Below are 17,730 nucleotides of genomic sequence, written 5' to 3' on the forward strand. Positions count from 1 at the left end.
TGGCCACCATGTGCTCCATTGAAGCCCATTGCTATTCAATTATTGTGAAGTAAAGGAGAAAGTCTGTGGGTGTATAATACATGGGCTCGGCTGTGTACTCGTTGTGCCGGTGGGAATAGTGCACCACTGCGCTACAGGCGCTCTGACCTTTTCTGCCTACCATGCTAACTCTCCCTCTTTTTTTCCTCCTTCTCCCTCTTTCACAAGCTTATCTGTTACCTCACATACACACAAATACACACATGTAGTAGTACTGTCACAGCTAGCTTTAGTAGCCATCAATTAAACGTGAAGCTTACCCGTTTAATGGGGAAGGAAGTGGTACAAATTATAGGTGGGATATGAAGGATGGAAGGATATTTGTTTTAGCCTCCAAAGCCACAAGTGGCGTTTCATTTTTCGACTATTGCCTTGATGATAATGACCTTTTATGGGATGCAAGATTTTGATAGTGTCAGGGGGTTAAATTTCTACACGGTTAAGAGGCTTTACTAACTGGCAATGCTGCAAAAACTGACTGCATTTCAAAAAAATTGTGTCAAAAATTGAACTGAAACAAAAAGGGCCTTTCCTAATGGGAAAATGATTATGAAGTATGAAGAATTTAAACACTAATTCACACCCAGAATTGGATACATGAGCAACTTGAATGAGAAAGCCATTGTTGGTCATCCAAGGCTATTTTTTTCCATCTTGGGGTTGTCCTGCCTTGCTCAAATGCCTTAGGGCAGGGGTAGGCAAACTTTTGGGCCTGGGAGCCACATTGACTTTAAAAATTTGACAGATGGGGCCGGGTCAGCACAAGATAAGATACATATAAAAAAGTGCATCCGTTAACAGTACATATGAAATAGAAAAAGAGGACTGAAGTATTAACATACTCATCACTCGTTACTGAAGTAAAAAGTACAAAGTAAAGTAAAAAGGAATGTATTAAGAAATATTAAAATGTCATTTAAAAAGAGATAGTAGCCTGTAAAACACAAAAAACAAATAAGTGGACAGAGCTACTGCCACTGGCTTCCGCGTGCCGAAATAAAAAGCCTAGCGGGCCAGATGTGGCCCGTGGGCCGTAGTTTGCCCATGTCTGCTTAAGGGGAATGAAAAAAAAAATATTCTGAATGTTATGATTCATGATTAAGACTTAAACATGCAATGTTTGGGATTGTCATCGACCCTGAATGCTTACAGTACTATCCATCAGTGTATAAAAAAATGTCTTTGCTATTAAAATGACAACTGACACAGTCAGAGTTCAAGGGTGAACAATGATGAGGGGGTGAAGTGAGCTTGAGTGAAGAGAGAGAAGAGTGACAAGGGATTTGATGGCGTAGTTATCTGCATCCTAACCCTGCACAACCGGATCAGAATCCATAAGCACTATTTATTTACCTTCACCTTTTACTTTCAATTCATAAAAAAAACAGTGTGAAAGAACAGCCTTGCCCAAGTATTGTTGATGGAATACCTTCAATTACCTTTAAATATATATTTAGTTTCCTTTCAAATCCTTAATCCAAGATAAAACTGACATAAAAATAAAGAAATAAACCATCAGGACACGGGAGCAAACTGGTTTTTCCAGAGGTGCATCTCTAAAAAAGGTTTGAATGCTTTGAGCTCACCCAACTACATCAGGATACTGCAGTGCAAGTGGAGAGTGAGCAAGAGAGAGAGAGTCAGAGAGAAATAGAGCCAGAGAGAGAGAGAGAGCCAAAGAGAAAGAGCCAGTGAAAAAGAGCCATAGAGAGAGAGCCAAAGAGAGAGCGAGCCAGAACAGAAAGATCCAAGCCTGCTCACTCTCTCTTTAGCTGCTACAGCGGATCCTTTCCACATCGACGCTACTATTAACGTCACCACGCCTGTATGCCCTGTTCGCACCCTGCACTTGCCTCGCTGCTCTCTTAGCTCGGACATTGTATTGAAGGCGAGAAGGCGCTGCTGATCAACGCCACAAGAGGAGGTTTGAAAAGAACAAGAAAAAAGGAGGACTGGAACAGAAGCGAATGGAACCAAAGAAGAAACTGCACCACCCCTCCTCTTCCTGAAGTCATCTTTCTATACCCTAAGATCAGAACCCCCCCCATCTCGCTCCCCCCCACCCCGCTCTGAAGAAATTGACGGATTATTGGGAAGTGCGAGGAAGGCAAGCTGCAGCTGCTGCTGTTGTGTGTGTGCGCTTGTTAGGGATGGCGCGTCTGCGTCCACAATTTGACGAACGGCCGCATTGTGCGGCAACTTGACCAGATAAGAGGATGGGGATAGCTGGGAAAAAGCCTTATAGCCCCTTGCTGTGCATTTAGTGTCATAAAAAAATTGTAATAAATATATATATCTATTTTTAAGAAGGATAAAAAACATCAAGTAGCCACGACATCACATTTGAACTGTCAGACTCGTCAAATGACCAAATGATTGACTGCTGAAAAGTCGGTAGAGGAATACAAAGAGGAAGAGAGGAAAGGTGGGGGCTTTGCTTTTTTTTTTTTTTAAACTACACCCCCTTTGGATTGTCAATCGCTTCTGTGGAACGCCGCAAACAATAAGAAAAGCAAGCAAAATTGACTGTGGATTTCTCTTTTAACCTTTTTTTTATATTTTGGTCCTGTTCTTAGAGACTCTTGGACAATTTGTGTCACAGGAGCACTGCTATGGAAACCTGGATAAGGTGTCTTTCAGGAGGATCAGCTGTCGGATTCCAAGGACAAGTGAAACGAACGGAGCCGACTGTCAGAAGCCAGCAGTGGTGGAGAACCACTTCTTTGGGAGCTTGAGTGGATTCTAATGTACAATCTTTTTGTTGTTGTTATCATCGTTCAAGAGACAAAACACTCACCTTAAAGGGCCTTCAAATCTTTTTGATTGGATGTACAGATTTACAAAAGGGCTCATCCTATTTAGCAAGGCATTTATTGAAAGGGTTTTCCTTACTGCTGAGGATATACGTTCATCTAAAAGTGAGTGCAGTGCCACAGCTTTATATCGATTGCAGTTCAAGAGCCTGTAATGTTAACTTGGAGGTAGGTTTCTAATGTTTCAACACATCTTTCAATCAGTCTGCACCCCCCCCCCCCCCTCCCCTTACCTTCTTTGTAATCTGACTTTTTTACTCAACCGAATTTACCATTGCATCCTTTTCATCCATGTTGCAGAACAGCCAGCATCAACCCAATCACCCTTGAACAGAGATCACGGAAAATAATCTAAATCATAGTCAAAAGTCTGCCTCCGAACTCAATATGTCTGCGTTTCATCTTCACTTTTCTTATCCCTGCTGACTCTGGTCTTCACAGAACCAGTCAACCATCTCATCTTCCTGTCCCCAAAGCCCCCCCAAGCACTACCACCACCAACACCAGCCCCCCAAATGATGCTGAATTATGAATGTGCCACATCATGAGTCTCCTGGGGAGGGTAGCTGCACATCGTGCCAGGAAAGCCACCCTACTCTGTGTAGTGTTCCTTATGGCACGAGCATGGAGCAGCGCCTCCCTGGCCTTAGGGGCGGCGTCTCAAGGACCCCAAGGCTGTCCTCCACAGTGCTCTTGTAGTAATCAGCAGGGGAAGGTAGTGTGTACCCGACGGGGTCTGAATCGTGTGCCCCCAGGCATACCAACCAACACGCGCCACCTCAATCTGATGGAAAACGCCATCGAGGCGGTGCAGGCCGATTCATTTCGCCATCTGCACCACCTTGAGGTGCTCCAGCTTGGGCGAAATGCCATTCGGCAGATTGAAGTGGGCGCGTTTAATGGACTTACTAGCCTCAATACTCTAGAACTGTTTGACAACCGATTGACGGTGGTACCCAGTGGGGCTTTTGAGTACTTGTCCAAACTAAGAGAACTATGGCTAAGGAACAACCCCATTGAAAGCATTCCTTCCTATGCCTTTAACCGGGTACCCTCCCTAATGCGACTGGATCTCGGAGAGTTACGGAAACTGGAGTACATCTCAGAAGGTGCTTTCGAGGGTCTAAAAAATCTCAAGTACCTCAACTTGGGGATGTGTAACATCAAGGGAGATATGCCAAATATGAGTCCTCTCCAGGGCTTGGAGGAGCTGGAGATCTCTGAAAATGACTTCCCCGTCATAAAACCCAGTTCTTTTAATGGCCTGAGATCGCTGAAAAAACTCTGGGTGATGAACTCCCAGATAACTGTGGTAGAACGCAATGCCTTTGATGGTTTACCATCCTTGGTGGAGCTTAATCTCGCCCATAATAATCTAAGCTCTGTGCCCCATGATCTATTCTACCCGCTCAGGTACTTGGTGGAGCTTCATCTCCATCACAATCCATGGAACTGTGGCTGTGATGCTGTATGGTTAGCACGCTGGCTAAGGGAATATATCCCCACTAACTCAACATGCTGTGGACGTTGTACCTCACCTCCTACCATGAGAGGTCGCCAGCTTGTAGAAGTGGATCAAGGTGAAGCGGCGGCAACCCAATGTTCCGCTCCGTTCATCGCAGATGCTCCGAGAGATTTAAACATCTCAGCTGGAAGAGTCGCAGAACTTCGCTGTCGCACGGCCCAAATGTCGTCAGTACGCTGGCTCTTACCCAATGGGACTATCTTAACTCATGCCAGCAGTCATCTGAGAATATTAGTACTCAACGATGGCACTTTAAACTTCTCAAACGTCCTGACTTTAGACACTGGCATGTACACCTGCATGGTATCCAATGCAGCCGGAAAGTCCAACGCTTCGGCCTATTTCAATGTGAGCGCGGCCGAGCTCAACACGTCTAACTTGAGCTACTTCACAACGGTAACAGTTGAAGTCTTGGGCCCAACCACAGAGATGCCCAAACCCAAGAAGTCTACAACCACATCTTTTGCTACTGCAGGGCCTGGCGTTGCAGGAGGAGGCCTTGGAACAACCACAACTGCCTCACCCTCCATCTTTCAGCCAGTGTTCATCTCCACACCAACTGTTTTGCTACAAAGTACCAAGAGCTTACCCGGTGCTGCTAAGCCATCCGTAGCACCCGGAATCAAAGGTGCAACCAGCAAACCTGGGAAATCGGGTCCTAGTCTAGACGAAGTCATGAAAACCACCAAGATTATAATCGGCTGCTTTGTAGCAGTGACGCTGATGGCTGCCGTGATGCTTATTGTCTTTTATAAACTGAGAAAACGGCACCAACAAAGGAGTACCGTGGCGGCTGCTCGAACCGTGGAGATCATCCAGGTGGACGAGGAGGACCTTCCACCACCGGCTTCGGCAACTCAAGAGACAGCTCTGACATTACCTGAGATAAGGGACCACAATAGCATACACAAACTGGACTATCTCACTCACAGGACGGACTACAGCTTTCACAAGCCCAAGGCTGAATACAAACCACAGCCAGATTTCACCCTTCACAAGCCAAAGGCTGAATACAAACCACAACCAGATTTCACCCTTCACAAGCCAAAAGCCGAGTATACGACATACAAGCCCAATATGGGCTTCCATACCCACAAGTCCGTGCCAGATTTTAGTCTCCATAGACCAAAGCTTGACTACAGCCCCTTTAAACAGAACTACAACACTCGAAGACCCAAAGCAGAAAACAGCCCGTTCAAAGCAGACTTTGGGACTCATCCAAAAACAAGGACCGAGTACACCCCATTCAAAGCAGACTTTGGAACTCATCCAAAAACAAGGACTGACTATAGCCCTTTCAAATCAGACTACAGCACCCATCCGAGACAAAAGACGGACTTTAGTAGCCCATTTAAAAGAGATTACAACACCCAACCAAAATCTAAACAAGACTACAGCCCATTAGGATCGGAGTACGACACCCAACATAAACATAAGGTTGAATACAGCCCGTTCAAGCACGACTTTGGAACTCATCCTCGACCCAAAGTGGATTACAGTCCATTCAACCCTGGCTACAGCACTCAACCCAAACCCAAAATGGACTACAGTATCCAGAAATGTAAAATCGAGACCAACTACAAACCCAAGGAATCTTATAACTCTTTCAAGGTAGACTTCAGCCCTCATAGGCAGGACTTCAGCGCCTTCAAATCCGATTTCAGTCCTCACACACAGAGACCTAAAATGGATTACAGTCCGCACAAGGTGGACTACAGCCCCCATAAAATGGACTTCAACACTATGAAGCCAAAATACAACACATGCAAACCCAGTGGCCACGGTGCCAAATGGACCGAGAACCATGTGGGGAATTCTTTGCCTCGAACCTTGCCCAGCACCATCACAACAATGGCTGAACCCTTTCTCATTAAAACTCACACCAAGGAGAAAGTACAGGAAACTCAAATTTAACAGGCATAGAAGGCCTACCCTTAGGCCCAAGTTACCACCCTTAAGCCACACCCCCTTAGCCTCCCGCCCCCTTGAATCATGCAATAGAATGCACAATACAAACATGGACAGAAACTCCTATTTTGTACAGAACAGCCGCAAAGACTGTCAAGTTCTTTTGTTGTACATTGCTTATAAATAAATATATATGGACAGATTGAAGCTACCATGAGCTGGTAACAGAGAAACATATATTAAAAAAAGGAAATTAACTATTTTCTAACTTGTAACTTCTATTTAAAATACTACATTGTTTAAGAAACTGTCTCGACTTTGACAAATGAGGGTGATGGGGCATTCTATGTGATTTTTAACAATGTTAAAGAGAATGCAGTGATAAGAGGACATATTTCACATAGAAAGATGGTTCTTTAACAAAAAAAATTAAAAAATATTTTAAAAAAACTAAGGTTACCATTAATCTTTACAGGTTTATCTTGTAAAAGCACCAAGAATTTGTACTGTGCCAAATGTTATAAATGCAATAAAAATACTTTTTGGAAGAAACACACACAGAGGTGAACTGCTGTAGTTTCCTGTTGTCAATTGGTGGAGATACTGTAGCACGATACAGCGTCAGTAATACTTTCTCCTCCCCAAATTACCACTCTTGTGTGTATTTGTGTGTGTATTTGTGTGTGTATTTGTGTGTGTATTTGTGTGTGTATTTGTGTGTGTATTTGTGTGTGTATTTGTGTGTGTATTTGTGTGTGTATTTGTGTGTGTATTTGTGTGTGTATTTGTGCGTGTATTTGTGCGTGTATTTGTGCGTGTATTTGTGCGTGTATTTGTGTGTGTATTTGTGTGTGTATTTGTGTGTATATTTGTGTGTATATTTGTGTAGATGGCAATACTTTACATAACCGGACTGACAAGTAAAGGAGTGTTTAAAGAAGCGGTGTTGGAAGTACACCTGCAGTATTTTACCTGTCGTATTATAATGTGAAAAAGACTGTGCATTACTTATCTTTAAAGGCATTTAATACATTTCCTAGAGAGGTTAGTGTGGTACTGCACTAAAGCTCGCGAGTCTCGTTACAGAATCGGCAACAAAAGGAAGGAACTGAATGTTCTGACACAGAAATGCTGTAGCGTCAGTGAAGGATTGTGCCATAATATCACCAAGGGGGATCTACTTTGTAGCTTTATTAGTGCCTTGTCAGATGTAAGGTTCACTTCCTACTAATAATTGTCATTGGACTATGAAGATAGAAGGGGGTGGGAGGGTTAGAGCGCACTGCAGTGTCGGCGTGTGCTCACCCTGACATAAAAAATAAAAAAAAACACTTAAGGTGACATTGACTGAGGCCTTGCTCGCCGTTTCTGGCTTTGTGTTGATGACTCAGCCTGCGTTTTAAATATTTGAGCGCATTCCGCAAACGCGATGGGATAAAAAAATAAAGGCTGTCAGCATTTCACTAGAGCCGGATTTGGAAAAAAAAAGATTTTGGTAGCCGTCATAATACTGACATGTGCCTTAGCAATTCACTTGTTTGCTTTATTATCCGTGCGTTTTGACGTCAAACTGGTAATTTTGTGATAAATGATGATCACTGCATAAAATGTAGCAGTTTTTGGGATAACGGCATGACGTTGTTGTTATATGAAAGGTGTGTCGTCCGTCATACATGTTGGTCATCACAACTACAGGGTCATCCCCCAGCCAATGGGCTCAGCTGTTACTTAATGGTACGTCTCCATGGGAAACATTCAACTCCACCTCTCCCCCTCTTTCCTCCACTCTGCCTTCCATCTTCTTTTCCTATGCTCATTTTATTAGTGATCATTAAAGAGGAAGTAATCTTAGTGTACAAAGTCACACAAGTGGGAGCTCGGACGTTTGGTCGTCGGTCTTTTGGTCCCTTTTGGACCCCTTTTGGTCCCCTTTGGTCCCCTTTTGGGTCCCTTTTGGGTCCCTTTTGGGTCCCTTTTGGGTCCCTTTTGGGTCCCTTTTGGGTCCCTTTTGGGTCCCTTTTGGGTCCCTTTTGGGTCCCTTTTGGGTCCCTTTTGGGTCCCTTTTGGGTCCCTTTTGGGTCCCTTTTGGGTCCCTTTTGGATCCCTTCTGGTCCCTTTTTGGTCCCTTTTTGGTCCCTTTTGGGTCCTTTCTGGTCCCTTTTGGTCCCCTTTTGTCCCCTTTTGGTCCCTTTTGGTCCCTTTTAGTCCCTTTTAGTCCCTTTTAGTCCCTTTTAGTCCCTTGTAGTCCCTTGTAGTCCCTTTTCGTCCCTTTTCGTCCCTTTTCGTCCCTTTTCGTCCCTTTTCGTCCCTTTTGGTCCCTTTTGGTCCCTTTTGGTCCCTTTTGGTCGCCGGTCTTATGGCTCTCAAAATTATATTCATGAGAGAGAGAGTTTAATATCTGAGAGAGAGAGTTTAATATCTAAGTACTATCGAAAAATGGTTAAAATAACCGGTATAAATTAGGATTTTTACTGAAAACATTGATGTTACCATGTATATTTCAAGAGAAAATAAAAAACAAAGCCAACAAGGAGCCCAAAACAAACATCTTGACAATTAGCCGACACAACTCGGCACAAAGCTTCCAACTATGCTAACTGATGAATGCGCATACACTGTGACTGACCGCTCTGCTAGTGCAAGAAGGAGGCTATTCTGAGCAGGCCTGCGAGCGTGTTGCCTCGTGAGTCAACATGAGTCAAGGCCAGCAAGCCAGTGCAGTTTGGTCCTCAAAAATGAGGCTTTCAGAATAATTCACGTGTTGGGATATTACTGTCAGTTTGCAATTTCAAGGTCACAAATGGCACGAAAAGAAGAAACCTTCATTTTATGTCGTGATTAGCATTGTTTCGTTCAAATGGGAGTTTTGGGGGAATCCATATATTTGTAAAAAATGGACTATTATGTAGTTTAATGTTGGAATGAAATCTGTTGACCGCTGGAGTGTGTCGACAACCGCCAGGCAGAATTTTATTGCCCCATTTAAAGGTGAAAAACATCACCCGTGTTTCTGCAACCACCAAAAGAGAATGTGTGTTTGGGGGGGTCCGGTAAGGGACATAAATCAAGTCCGAGGCGAAGAGAGAAAGCGGCAAATGGGACATATGCGAAGAAGGGATGTGGTAACACTGATTAAGATGCAAACACAAGCAAGGCGGGGAGGAAAAATAAAGTTATTGGCTGTAAACTTCACTGCATTTCTTTCAAGATTTACTACTCTATAAAATTCATAATTGTGTGTCTAAAAATATAACTTGGACAGACTTGGCTTCCTATCATTGAAGTCCTTTGTAACTAAAAGAGGGAGTTCAACTCTGTATAGTATTCAGGTTTTTTTTGGTCAATAACAAAGAAAAGTGTTTATGGGGGTGAAAAAATAAGGAGATTGGTTTTAGTGAAGTGAGCCAGGAGAGTTCTAGACGACTGCTCTTCAGGGGATTTCATCTTTTTCCCGAGAAGGAATGAATGTTTAGCTGCAGCTATTGGGGAGGGGGGGTTTAGAACGGGTGGAATTGGGGTGATAAAAAGGCTCTCTGCATTGCTGCAGACATTAAGGAAAGGGAGCGAGAGACTGAATACAAAAAAAAAAGCGAGCACAAGAAGAGGATTTATTGAGCTACGTGTTGATCATTTTTTTTGAGAAAAGGATAGTGGAACTAGAGGGTGAAAAAATTGGGAGAAATCCTGACATGTGGTGGGCAATTGGGCACTACTCTCGTCTTCTTTGTGCAGCAGCAATCATATGGCACGCAGTAAATAAAATCCAAACTTTATTGTTACTGTATTTTGCATCACATTATAAGGCGCACCCTCAATGTATGACATTTTTTTTCCATATATAAGGTGCACTGTATTACAAGGCGCACTGTCTATTTTGGAGAAAATTTAAGACTTTTAAGTGCGCCTTATAGTGGTGAAAATGCAGTAATTGCTATTGACTTCCAGGTATGAAGCACTCACTTCTTTACAGTCACCTCTAGAGCCAGCCATTGTTGATGTTTTGGATTTTTTTTGTATCAAATCTTGCAGTGGGGGAGGAGCTATATGATGGAAGATGTTGTAAACTAAGATGGCATCTGCATATTTAACAGTATTGTTTCAGTTCAGGCGTTTGTGTTTTTTTTAATATCCGACAGTGGTGGTTTTTCGCTTTTGGTTTTCTGTTCTTTCCATATATAATGCGCACTGTCTATTTTGGAGAAAATTTAAGACTTTTAAGTGTGCGATATAGTCGTGAAAATACGGTATTATTTGTTAACCCTTTCCCCATGATGGCGCCGTTTATGCGTCAGCCAATGGCAGTAGCTCTGTCCAATCTTATGTTTTTCGTGTTTTACAGCATGTTTTACATGAAAAATTAGAGGGAACATTCACATATACCTGCTTATGGCAGGTGTGATACTAGTGTGCCCATACTGAGCAATGATGATTGTTACTCAGTGCGCTCAGGGAGGTTGTTTTTCTGCCCAGACCAACAAAAAATTAGAGGGAACATAGTTGGTGGGTGAGGTTGTAATTGTTGTCAGCATGCGGCGGGCTGGACTTAAAAAGTTGACTGTGGTTACGCTAGGCGATGCTGAGCACGCTGCACGATGAAAGCAATGTCAAGATGAAAGCAACGACAGGCTGCGTGGATCAGACGCAATTTAGTTTCATGTTGGGGCAGAAAATTATTCAGGCGCTGCGGCAAATGCAGGCGTATGTAAATAAGAGTGCATCAAGGCTGGCTGAGTTGTCAAATCAATGTTATTTACTATTAAAAAGGTTTGGGAAGTAGGGCTTGGACAAAGTACTGATATAGTAATGTATTCTTATGGACAGGTACATTGATAGTACATGAGATTTTTGGAACAATTGAAATTTCGAAGTGGACTGGGTCCCTTGAAACAGACAGCAGGTGAAGTCAGATTTTAAAAGCTCAAAAGGACTTTTAAATCAAAGAGGCTGTGGTGGTGGGGGGGGGGGGGGGGGTGAATGGCAAATATATTTTAGATGTCTTCGAGCTGAGACGTAGGGGAAAGAATAAAGCAAAAGGGAGGAAGGGAATCAATTAAATTTCCTAAAACAACGGAATTAAGCCGGAAAGATTTGGGTAAAGCCGTGGTCTTTATTTCAGGAAATCATCCACGTTTTTATGTGTGAGCACTGCATTTCAATAAAATCCAGGCACGGGAAATATGGAAAACTTCCAAAAGGATAGAAGAAACCAACAACGATACCCACGTTGTCCTAAATAAAGAAATGCTATAAAAATAGACCGCTCTTATATTATGAGAATGTTGTCTTACCAATTTGCAAGAATTTAGGCAGTGCAAGACCAGCAGCAGGTCCCCGAAACCATGAAATAAATCTAAGTACTGTATAATATCTAAGTACTGTTTAATATCGAAGTACTGTTTAATATCGAAGTACTGTTTAATATCGAAGTACTGTTTAATATCGAAGTACTGTTTAATATCGAAGTACTGTTTAATATCGAAGTACTGTTTAATATCGAAGTACTGTTTAATATCGAAGTACTGTTTAATATCGAAGTACTGTTTAATATCGAAGTACTGTTTAATATCGAAGTACTGTTTAATATCGAAGTACTGTTTAATATCGAAGTACTGTTTAATATCGAAGTACTGTTTAATATCGAAGTACTGTTTAATATCGAAGTACTGTTTAATATCGAAGTACTGTTTAATATCCATGTACTGTTTAATATCAAAGTACTGTTTAATATCGAAGTAATGGTTAATATCTAACTACTGTTTAATGTCGAAGTACTGTTTAATATCGAAGTACTGTTTAATATCGAAGTACTGTTTAATATCGAAGTACTGTTTAATATCCAAGTACTGTTTAATATCTAAGTACTGTTTAATATCTAAATAAAACAGTAGATATTTTGATATTAAACTCCCTCTCATGAATATATTTTTGAGAGCTGGTTTCAACAGTAAACTCTGTCACCATTTGACCGGCGACCAAACGTCCGATCACCCTTTAACACCGCCCCTCAGGCTGTCCTTTTGAGAGATTAAAAGTCTGCATTCCTTAAACAAGCCAATTTTTTTGTCCTGCAGGGGAAAGCGCTCCGTCAGGGTGAGCCGGCACTGAGCAGATGATTTTATAAAGACGTCGAAACGGAAAGCGGAATAAACTGTTTGGGGGGGAGCAGGAGAGTAGACTTGGCAAGCGCTTGGTCTCCCACTCGCTTGGCAGCACGGGCACAAACTGTTTGCTCACAGCGGTACATGTGTCCATTAGCATTGTTCCAGAAGATAATATCTTGCTGTGCGCGCTTTGAGTGTCACTTTGCCGCCAAAACTGCTAGCCAGATGCAATGTGTTGATGAATGAATAGAATGCGTGAGCGGACGTTTGGTCGCCGGTCTTTTGGTACCTTTTGGTCGCCGGTCAAATGGTGACAGAGAGTTTACTGTTGAAGCCAGCTCTCAAAATTATATTCATGTGAGAGTTGAATATCTAAGTACTGTTTAATATCTAAGAGAAAAGTTTAATAGCTAAGAGAAAAGTTTACTATCCAAGAACTATTTAATATCTAAGTAGTGTTTAATATCTAAGAGAGAAGTTTAATATCTAAGAGAAAAGTTTACTATCTAAGAACTATTTAATATCTAAGAGAGGAGTTTAATATCTAAGAGAGAAGTTTAATATCTAAGAGAAAAGTTTGAGATCTAAGAACTGTTTAATATCTAAGAAATGTTTAATATCTAAGTACTGTTTAACATCTAAGTACTGTTTAATATCTAAGTACTGTTTAATATCTAAGTACTGTTGAAACCTGCTCTCAAAATTATATTTATGAGTTTAATATCTAAATATCTAATTTTGAGATCTACAGTAAACTCTATTTCACCATTTGACTGGCGACCAAAAGGGACCAAAAGACCAGCGACCAAACGTCCGAGCACCATAGAATGGATAATATTCGGGATTAAGTTAAGCAAGCTGAGCAACAACTTAGTCAAGTAATTTTCACTCGCAACTTGATTTTTGTTGTGAAAATACTACCGCAATCAGTCACTTTAGCATGGAAAACGGAAACCTATTCATGGAAGTGAGTTTACGGGGCATTTAAGAGATCTGCAGCCAGCCAGCACGCTTCTTATGAGCCAAACCATAGCCGGACTTGAATTGAGAAGCCCGGCAGTGACTTGGAAATTTCACCATCACATCAGAAGCATATCGGTCAGGATTCTACGTCGTTTCTATTGCGCTCAAGCTTTAGAGAGAGATTTGAGCTGGGAAACAATTCCTTTGAAGAAAGCCAAAGTGGCCTTGCCAGCTTTTTCATGGCACCACCCATGCATACACACTCCTGTGAACTGAGCCAGCCGAGGGGCTTTTAAAGAAAGCACATTTCTATAGCGCACATGGCCATTTCCTCAAGCCTTTCGCAACACTGCTGCATTATTATATAAATTCAAAGCTCACGAACCCAATCCCCTGATGATTTTCCTCATCCTATCTTGTCCTTTATATCCAGACACAATTTGGAAGGTGGCTGTTAGGTTTGCTGATAGTTGACATAGCTACCGAGATATTGCAACGTCTTGTAAAAGAAAAAATAAAGTAAAATGGGCTCAGGATTTAGACTGGGGATGCTGGGATAAGGTGGGTAAGGATTACCGCTTTTAAAATCTTTTCCTGTCGCAGTTTTTATTTATTCTTATCTGTAAAACTCACGGGACGGCATATATAATAAGAATTATGAAAACATCCCCGGTTAGAAATATGAGACATAATGGGGAGGAAGGTCAGTAGGGGTTTTTTTTCTCGAAAGAGGTCGGATGCTGATAAGCAAGTCAATAAAAAAAACGGTGGTATTCAATAGGAAAATGCCTCAAGATATTCAAAAAGCAGTTCTACTGTGAAATGTTAGTGGGATGTATTCAAATAAGCAACGTGTAGCAGAGACTACAGCTAAAACCAGCATAGATCAAACTGAGTTGATGGACATGCAAACTTTTTCCACAGAATCGGGGAAGAAAAAAGCCAAGTCTATGACATAGGGACTCGGACGTTTGGTCGCTGGTCTTTTGGTCACTTTCATTGCATTCATCACGTTATCTCTATTCAGACTTATCCACTCTCGGTGCCTGTAATGGCATGAATGTGGTTTTGTGGGTCTCTATATTCACACCCTGGGCTATATAATTCACTATTTTCAAAGGTTAGCAAAAGGCACATGCCTCCATGTCATGCATTGTTGCAAAACGGAAAACCAAGACAAACTCCAGTGACAATCGAATGGTCAGTCTAGGTCTCAATAAAAGGCATTTTTGCTTATAAAAATCTTCCGGCAGACGGACATTTTACATTTGTTGGGGATAACCAGGCCTCAACAGAGGGTGAAAAAAGATGGATAGCTCATAAAGAAACAACAACAACAAGACAACTGTGTGAAACACAAATATGATTCAAGAAAGATCAGTCATAAAAGTAGTAATTAATCTAGCATAGATTTTAAAACTGGCTTTATACAGCAATATAAAGCATAACATACTGTCCATACTGGTCAGATTGTTGGTCTACATATCCATAAAACAGCTGTAATCTAATCTATGATATGATGCTGTCTGTACTTTGTGCTGATGGTTTGTTTAACCAGAGAGTGTGGTGTGGAAAAATGGACCCAGGGGGCTGCTCCATGTCCTGCCCCCACTCCCAAACAACATCGCCTGTCTGTCTTGTTTCACTGGGCAGGAAACCACGACATACATTATTCAGCGTCTTCCTCAGAAGCATACAACATAGTGATGGGAAAATAGTGAAAAACACAAGTGCCTGCATGAAAGGTCAATACAAGGCAAAAGGTACCGCCACAACCTGCTTAGTAGCCCTCATCGTGTAATCAGCCCGACAACAAAATTATTCACAATCAATGTTCCCTCTAAGCTGTGCGCTTTCGTCTTCTCTGCGCAGCAGCAATCATATGGCACGTAGTGAATAAAATCCAAACTTGTTTTTTTAACCCCTTTCCCCATGATGGCGCCGTTTACGTGCCAACCAGTGGCAATAGCTCTGTCCAATCTTGTGTTTTTCGTGTTTTACAGCATGTTTTACATAAAAAATTAGAGGAAATATTGACATGCATCTGCTTATGGCAGGTGTAATACTGGTGTGCTCATAGCGAGCAATGATATTGGTACTAAGTGCGATCAGGGAGGTTGTTTTTCTGCCCAGACCAACGAAAAATTAGAGGGAACATTGTTCACGATGGGCTCGGAAACCAATCCATGTTGAGTCCAAGAAATGCTAAGTACGTACTTTGATTAAATTGCACTGCCCTCGCGATAGTTGAAACAATTACCTCAGAGACTCTGAATAAACTACACTGGCAAATCCAGCTGATTGGACAAGGAGTTCGAGAACATTACTAAGAAGAGTCTAGTCACAATTTCTCAACAAATCTTAATCTAGGCTGCTATTGCAAATCTAAGGCTATCTGACTAGCAACCCTGCAACTACAAGACCTGCCGTTTTCATGGAAAACAGCAGTTTCAAGTGTACGCATGCTTTTGTTTTACTTCATTTCGTTATTGACTAACTGTTAAGAATAACATTGTAGAAACCTACAATTCTACTGAAAAAGAGTGCCAAAAAAAAATCATCTTGCAATGGTCAGATGAGGCAAATCAGGTCATTGCAGATTTGGTTGGAAGGAGGTAATTGGGCATAAAATCTCCAGATTGTATGTGTACATGGCTGTCAAGACTCCTTGTCATGTGGAGATTTGGTTTGCAAGAAGCAAAATGGATTCCTATCAATTGTAGGTAGCATTGCACCGTCGACTCTGCCACAGAACTCGGTAATCCCTCTGCATGAATATAGTTACGCAACTTTACAAATTGGCAGAATCCCTTTTTTAAGTGCTAATTCAGTTGGCCTTTCCAATGAGTCGCTGTCTCAACTCATTAAAAATGCACCATGCTGCATTGGGAATTGTTTTAAAGCCGCTTCATTGGGTTCCGCTTTTTTTACGGATACAACAGGACACGAGTATCGTCTGGAGCTGACTCATGCCGGAAAAATAAAAGAAATCAGCCCTCCTCTGAGGTTTGGTTTTGAAGCCGAAAACCCTGGAAGGATCCGGGAAATTCAACAACCTTGCTTGCGGCTTTTGTTAGTGAAAAGGCTAGGTGAGAGAAGCAAAGTGTCAGATGGAAGAAAAAGGCGAAGGAATTCTCTAAGAAGCCAAATCAAACTAGGGAGTATCCGCAAAACAACAATGCATACAGAGAGTGGCAAAAGGCCACAAGGTGAGGAATAACAAAGACCAAAATGGGGATAGGAAGGTGACTAACACAGAACTGGCAATAAGGCAGACTGCCATGGCTTCTATTTCTTATTTTTAGATGTAAAGTAGGACGAAATCCTGAAAAAGGACATAACACTTCAACCCAAACTTCATAGGATTGTTAAATTGGTAGTGTTAGCTAGGGTTTTGTCGCCGTAATACCAATAAAATACACATTGGTTGCACAGAGTTGACGTTATTTTAGCCATAGCTGTGAGGTGTGGGTGCTTGAGGGTTAGAGTATGGGGGGGGTCCTACCTCTCTTTGCATCACCAGCTCTTTGGTGAACAGCATGGCCTCTTCGCTGAAAGGCTCCGCCACCTGCACACCCCCAGGCGTGTTCCTGGAACTACGTGGACATTCGATACCTGGGACACATACAATGGTGGTGTCAGACTCTGTCATGCAGGGGATTTTGAGTTTAGAGAGGCATCAAACCTTCAATTCACCAACTGTGTGATTGCCATTTAATAGAAGGGTTAGTACTTGAAATAGAGAGTGCGCCTTATAATCCAGTACGCCTTATATATGGAGAAAACCAAAAACGAAAAACCAACACTGTCGGATATTAAAAAAAACACAAACGCCTGAACTGAAAAAATACTGTTAAATATGCAGATCTTCCATCTTAGTTTACAACATCTTCCATCATATAGCTCCTCCCCCACTGCAAGATTTTATACAAAAAAAATCCAAAACATCAACAATGGCTGGCTCTAGAGGTGACTGTAAAGTAGTGAATGCTTCATACTTGGAAGTCAATAGCAATTACCGTATTTTCACCACTATAAGCCGCATTTAAGTCTTCAATTTTCTCCAAAATAGACAGTGCGCCTTATAATACAGTGCCCCTTATATATAGAAAAAATGTCATTCATTGAGGGTGCACCTTAATACGACCTGAATACAGAATGAAAGTAATGCGGCTGATAAAATAATATAACTAATGCAGGGACATTTTTTTTACATAGGCCTGCTGTAAATAGGTTTGTATTAAATGTATAAAGACTACAAAGTGATGATAATGTTGACATTTAGCATGATGAAAATAAATGAATGGGGGGCACTAATGGCAGCTGCATGTCAAAACACTAATAGGAATGGAATTTATAAATAAACAGCCGCAGAACGAGT

General features: G+C 41.8%; 2 protein-coding genes across 3 annotated transcripts in view; one reads left to right on the plus strand and one right to left on the minus strand.

Moving 5' to 3' along the window:
• Positions 1 to 17,730, minus strand: part of snd1 (staphylococcal nuclease and tudor domain containing 1) — a 72,914-nt gene that overhangs the window by 32,644 nt on the left and 22,540 nt on the right. Inside the window, exon 16 of the mRNA XM_077710125.1 lies at positions 16,855 to 16,964. Coding sequence (XP_077566251.1) covers positions 16,855 to 16,964 — 110 coding nt within the window. The remainder of the gene's footprint in view (positions 1 to 16,854; positions 16,965 to 17,730) is intronic.
• lrrc4.1 (leucine rich repeat containing 4.1) lies at positions 1,747 to 6,815 on the plus strand. Of its 2 annotated transcripts, none has more exons than XM_077710099.1 (2): positions 1,747 to 3,020; positions 3,153 to 6,815. In XM_077710099.1, exon 2 carries the CDS (start codon positions 3,385 to 3,387, stop codon positions 6,289 to 6,291), a length of 2,907 nt encoding a protein of 968 aa, XP_077566225.1. In that variant the 5' UTR covers positions 1,747 to 3,020; positions 3,153 to 3,384; the 3' UTR covers positions 6,292 to 6,815. The 2 variants fall into 2 exon arrangements, with proteins under 2 accessions (XP_077566225.1, XP_077566226.1); XM_077710100.1 differs by having other exon boundaries at positions 3,158 to 6,815.

The sequence above is a fragment of the Stigmatopora nigra genome, chromosome 23 (genome assembly GCF_051989575.1).
Source record: "Stigmatopora nigra isolate UIUO_SnigA chromosome 23, RoL_Snig_1.1, whole genome shotgun sequence".
NCBI lineage: Eukaryota > Metazoa > Chordata > Actinopteri > Syngnathiformes > Syngnathidae > Stigmatopora > Stigmatopora nigra.